General features: G+C 44.3%; 1 protein-coding gene across 2 annotated transcripts in view; it reads left to right on the top strand.

The window, feature by feature from the left end:
* Positions 1 to 5,715, top strand: part of zftraf1 (zinc finger TRAF-type containing 1) — a 10,082-nt gene extending 4,367 nt beyond the window's left edge. For both annotated transcript variants that reach the window (XM_063185318.1, XM_063185319.1), the window contains 3 exons: positions 350 to 561; positions 818 to 996; positions 1,507 to 5,715. In XM_063185318.1, coding sequence (XP_063041388.1) covers positions 350 to 561; positions 818 to 996; positions 1,507 to 1,719 — 604 coding nt within the window. In that variant the 3' untranslated portion in view covers positions 1,720 to 5,715. The remainder of the gene's footprint in view (positions 1 to 349; positions 562 to 817; positions 997 to 1,506) is intronic.
* The last annotated feature ends 285 nt before the right edge of the window (positions 5,716 to 6,000 follow it).

Raw genomic sequence — 6,000 nt, 5'->3', positions numbered from 1 at the left:
TCTTTGTTTATAACAAACACATCAACACGCACTCTTCCTTGGTTTATGTCTTTTTTTTTTCTGTTCCACTGTCTTACTCACCTGGTATGTGAGCATCAGTTGCATCTGGCAATCACCTTGCAGACTCAACACATCAGCAACACATCCCAAAAGTCATGTGAATAACATCTCTCTTTGTCTGTTTTTGTTGTTCTGACGTACTGCTAGTGACCCCTGTAAGTACTTGAGCATCGGCTGCCTCTTGCAAAGGGTAGAACGATGAGCCACGCCCTGCAGAGCCAAAACACATCAACAACACATCACAAAATCCATATGTACTATCTCTCTCTTTATTTTTGTTGAATCGTAGAGTGACCCGGTGTAAGTACGTGAGGATCGGGTGCCCCTGGCAAGGGCCGTACCACGAGCTGCCAGCCCACGAGGCGGCGTGCCTCCACCCGAGCAAGAGCGGCCAGGAGCTGATGGGGATCCTGAGCGACATGGACCAGCAGCACCGCAGAGAGCTCACCCTATACAGCTCCATCTTCAACCTGCTCTGCTTCGAGAAGATCGGCTTCACTGGTACGTGCTTAGGCACGTACACACGCGCACACACACACACACACACACACACCCTTCTCGGCATTGAGAAGATCGCCTCAAAAGATCAAGTCTTGTTTTTCAGACCCATTTCCACTCATTACCTCGTTTCTGTTGTTGTTGGACCTAAAAAAAATCAGGTGCCTCCCTCCAAAGTGACACAGTCTTTTATACAAATTAAGATCAGTTTTAAGACGCATTTTCACTCATTACCGTTTTGTTTGGTTGTTAACTGTAGAGGTGCAGTTCCGGCCGTACCGCACTGACGACTTCATCACGCGGCTGTACTACGAGACGCCTCGCTTCACCGTGCTGAACCAGACTTGGGTGCTGAAGGCACGCGTCAACGACTCGGAGCGCAACCCCAACCTCTCCTGCAAACGCACGCTCTCCTTCCAGCTGATCCTCAAGAGCAAGGTCTGTGACTGCACCACATGACTGACTGCCTTTCTTGTCCTGTTGCACTTTAATGTCCGTCCTGTCTGTGTCAATGCATGGGAGATGGTGAACGTACGCATACGTTCTGGATTGTAACATGCATCCGGATATACGCTGCATCCTCTAAATTTAACAAGGAAAAAAATAATTGGCCAGAGGCTCACCTCTGTATAAGCCAAAGGTGTCCTCATTGTAACATTGGATATGTACACAACATTAGCTCCAGTGCTCCCTTCAAATTGTATTTGTGACATACAATGAAAACATTACCCACGCTACATAGGGCTATAAGCCACAGGGTTTCAAGAATAACAAAAACGTAGGGGCTTATAGCACCGAAATTGCAGGTCAAATAAAATATTATGGCATGAAGTTCTGAGTTGGCAACTGCTTTCATAAGGTGAGCTGTTTAACCACCGTTTGCATTTACTAAAACTACAGAAAAGACTTTGACTTTTGGCCCTTTTGACCTTGACGTTGTCTTTGAAGGTGAACGCTGCGCTGGAGTGCCACTTCCTGCTGCTGAAAGGCCCCTACGACGACGTGAAGATCCAGCCCGTCATCCAGCACCACGTCTTCTCCAACGACGCCAACGAGACCGAGTACGTGCCGCTGCCCATCTGCGACTCGGTGGAGTGCAACAAGCTGCTGGCCGCCAAGAACATCAACCTGCGCCTCTTCATCTTCCAGATCCAGAAATGAGACAAGAGGAGAGGAGCTGGGCTGGGGGTGGAGAGGAGAGGAGTGGAGTGGAATGGGGTGGGGGACAGGACGGGAGGAAATGTTGTTGGTGTTGCGGAGAGGACAAGACAAAAGGAGTGAAGTACCACTGGCCACTACGAACGTCAACCCGCACCTCCTCATCTTCTAGATCCGGAAATGAAACGAGAGGAGTGGGGGATGGGAGGGACTGTGGAGAGGGTGTTGACCTTGTGGAGAGGACAAGGCAAAATAAATGACAGGCGTGAAGGAGAAGCACCACTGGCCACCAAGAACATCAGCTGCTGCTGCCCCTGACTTCATCTTCCAGACCTAAAAAATGAGAAGCAGATCTGGGGATGGAGTGAGCTGGGCGACGGGAGGGAATGTTGAGATGGGCGTTGGTGTTGCGGAGAGGACAAGACAAAAGGACAGGAGTGAAAAACAAAACAAAAACAAAAAGAACCACTGTCCACCAAGAACATCAACCTGCACCTCTTGACTTCCATTTGCCAGATGAGAGACGGAGGGCTTGGGTGCAGTAGAGTGGGGGATGGGAGGGAATGGGTTGAGTGAGGAGAGGGAGGATGGTGGTGGTGGAGAGGTTAAGACAAAAGTACCACTGGCCGCCAAGAACATCAACCTGCGCCTCCTTATCTTCCAGATCCAGAAATGAGATGAGAGGAGCTGGCCTGGGTGGGGTGGGGTGCTGTTGTTGGTGGGATACTAGACTGGGCCGGAGACTGGGGGTTGGGGGTTGGTTGTTGTGAATGGGGTCAAGTGGAGGAGGAGGAGGGTAGTGGTGGTGGTGGTATTGTTGTTGTTGTTGTTGGGAAGAGGATAAGAAAAGGGGTGGGAGAGAAGAAATAGAAGAAGTACCACTGAAAAACACAGATACCTCTAAGACAAAGAGAGCGAGCAAGCGAGAAAGAAGCCAAGAGTTCGATGTTGCTGCACCTAGGTCTACTAGTCACATGGGTGTGTGTGAGTGTGAGAGAGAATGTGTGTTTCAAGGTATGGGTACGTGTGAGTATGATTATGTCCCAAGCTTTAACCATGGCTTTAATCCTGGTGTGTGTGTGTGTGTGTGTCTGTCTGTGTGCGTGTGTGCAGGAGGTTTTATTTTGTTTTTGGACAGTGTGGGATGGGGGAGGGTGGTTTGGGGAAAGGTGTCAGTGATTCCATCATGACATTTTTTATTATTTAAAGTGTGTGTGTGCATGTGTGTGTGTGTGTTTGTAGTGGTAGTAGTAGTGTGTGCAGACAATTGTACTCAAAAGAGTCGTTGTCCTTGTAAGCTAACTTTTATTTTATTTTATTTTTACATCTTTTTTTTATTAATGATAGTGTGTGAGGACCTTTTAATTACTTGAGTTGAATTTGTTATAAGGGGGTCCAAGCAGTCAAGCAGCCAAGCACACTATTGGAGTTGTGGTATTTTCTTTTCTTTTCTGTTTTTTATTCAAATGTTTTATTTTCTTTTTTTCAGCAACAACTCAAAAACAGACACAAGGCACAGGGACACGTAAGCATGTAAAAAATATACACAGTATGTTGTATTATAGATCTGTAGTTGCTTCAAAACAGTTTTAGTTGCATCCAGACAAGCAGCCATGCATCTTGCGTTTTGCTTTTTCTTTTCTTTTTTTTAAGTAGCATTAACTATAAATCTTGCATCAGAATGCTTTCCCACCCCAAGGTTTTGTGCGTAGTAGACATTGATTGGATTATGAGTTGATCCAGTCACCAATGTTCTTGGGTTCAGTTTCTGCACGACTTTACACATTTCCAGTTTCACGAAAGTTAACATGTTACTGTGAAGGAAAAAAAACCTGAAACTGACGACTTTCAGCCAGCGTGAAAGTTCAAGATGGGTCAAACTCTTCATCTATAAAAGTAATTGTTACGTTTTGAAGAGTGTGCTGTTAAATACACATAGATGCATACTGTGAATGTATTGTTTTTCATGGTTATATCAGGTTTGATGGTAGTAGCCTACAGTCTTTCTTTTTTCTGGCAAATTTTATTTTACTATTTTTTTTTATTATTATTATTATTTAAAATCTCCAGAAATCTTTTCTACCGCTGAACAGTCATGGAAAGAAAATGAAACAATGTATGCAGTGATTTTTGTTTGTTCTTTTTTATTATTATTATTATTATTATTTTAGTTTTTTGTCAAGTGAAAAATAGAAACTGCTGAGAGACAGAGAGAAAGCCTTTGGAGGCTGATTCAAATGCTACCCACTGGAGCGTAACTGCTTGGACCCTGTGGAACGCTGCTTGCAGTCCTGGCGCCCCAAAAACCCCACCCTACCCATCCCTCTCAACACCCCCAGAAAGTGGTCGGCGTGTTTGTAAATGTGAGTGTCCTTGACTTTGTGAGGGTGACAATCAGGTTGACTACTGATGTCACAGAAACCATTGAAACTGAAAAGTTCAGCAACCCATTTCTAACCAGATTGCATTGTCATTTTTCAGTTTGTTTGTGCGCTGTGCATATTTGCGCAGATTTGATCGTGTCTGTGTAATAAGGAACGCAGTGTTTGGCAACAACAAATCTCCAAACGTCTTAAATCAGCTGGCTCAATCCCTGCTCTTGTGCAGATTATAGGGAGAGTGTCTGATGGTCATGTGATCAAAGACTCCCCCACCTCACCCCACCCCACCGTATCACTCTCAACCCCCTCCCAAAAAGTTATCTGTATGTTTGTAAATGTGAGTGCCCATAGGGGTATTCCAAGTATGCAGTTAAGTGATAAACCTGGCTAAGTAAACCTGTAAAAAGTGGTGCACCTGCTACATAGCAGGTGTCTGAGTGAAGAAGATGAGGCGTTCCGGTTCTTTTCATTTGTTTATGTACCACTACTACCTTCAGGTTTACTTAACATGGGGGGTATTCCAAGGACATAGTTAAGTGGTTAGCCTGGCTAAGTGGATCCTACAAGAAGTGGTGCATCTAATAACAGAAAGATTATCAGATTATCAATTAATTAAGAAAATTATGAGTCTGGGCTTCTATTAAATCATGTATCACTACCTCAAGGTTAACTTTAGCTGGTTTTCTATTAAGACAGGTTCTTGTAAAACTCCCCGGGTTTGCACCTGAACCACCTTCTTGCGATACTTCCCACTACTTCATAGCAGAAGAGGGAGGGGGCTGACTTTGGCTACACATCTCAAGAAACATAGACATACCGTATTTCCTCAAGTAATACCCAGGGCTACTATTAACAAAAACAAAATTTGAAGGAGTCTTTTAATACAAAAAGGAAAGGCTTTTATTTTTTTGAAAAATGATTTACACCAGACTACTATGAGGGGCCTGGATATAAATTTAGGATTGACGGTATATAGATGCATACACATCTACATTATGCCCATGTCCAAAACATCCTCAATCCTCAATCCTCTCAATCCCTATTCTTGTGTAAACAATGCTCATGTGATCTAAGGCCTTGTGACTGTGTCGTGAAAGAAGAAAGAAAGAGAAGCAAAAAACAAACAGCAGGAAAGGGGACTAGCAGTGAATAACTTAGGCACAAAAAGAAGGCGTCTTTACTGTTGTTTTCAAGCAGGGGTGGAGTAGTTAAGGCGAGACGTGAAGATGAAGAAGCTCTGAGGCCCATTTGTAGGACATACAGGTCATGCCCTTTTCATTTAGAGGTGGTTTGATGATGCACAAGGCAAAAAAATAAAATAAACAAAACAAGGAGCGGAAGAGAGGTGTGGTGTTGTGGCCCGTCGTGTACTGTCTGGACATGGAACCCTCGCCCTCGGCAGCAGCAGACAAGAAGACTTTTACTTGAATTTCATCTGAGACAAAGAAGAAGAAGAAGACAAAAAAAGCAAAACAAAATGTGTAGAGATTGTAATTATTCTACTAGAATATATAGTTTGTGCTTATATCTTATTTTGTTTTATTTTTTTCTTTTGCCAACCAATCTCATGCTGTCTGGCTGTACATGTGCCTTTCTATTAAAACTAATCTCAACTAAATCTGGTCTGTCAGCGTCTGTGAGGGAGAGAGAGCGAGTGATGGGCAGGGACTGGAGGCCACTGGGAGTGCTGACACAAGCACCAGATTACAGAGGGAGAGGGGATGGATTTAAACAATAGACTGGGTGGACCACCGCCGGACCCTATAGAATTGTCACTGGCCCAAAGGATGAAATTTGTGTTGTTTTGGGGGGATGGGGGAGCTTGAATGAATGAACCCAGACACTTATGGTTGGGCTCCAGTGACTTGACTGGCTACATAAGTTAACAGTTGTGGTTATATTG

Source organism: Engraulis encrasicolus, chromosome 20 (assembly GCF_034702125.1).
Source record: "Engraulis encrasicolus isolate BLACKSEA-1 chromosome 20, IST_EnEncr_1.0, whole genome shotgun sequence".
NCBI lineage: Eukaryota > Metazoa > Chordata > Actinopteri > Clupeiformes > Engraulidae > Engraulis > Engraulis encrasicolus.
This window is presented reverse-complemented; position numbering and strand designations above follow the sequence as displayed.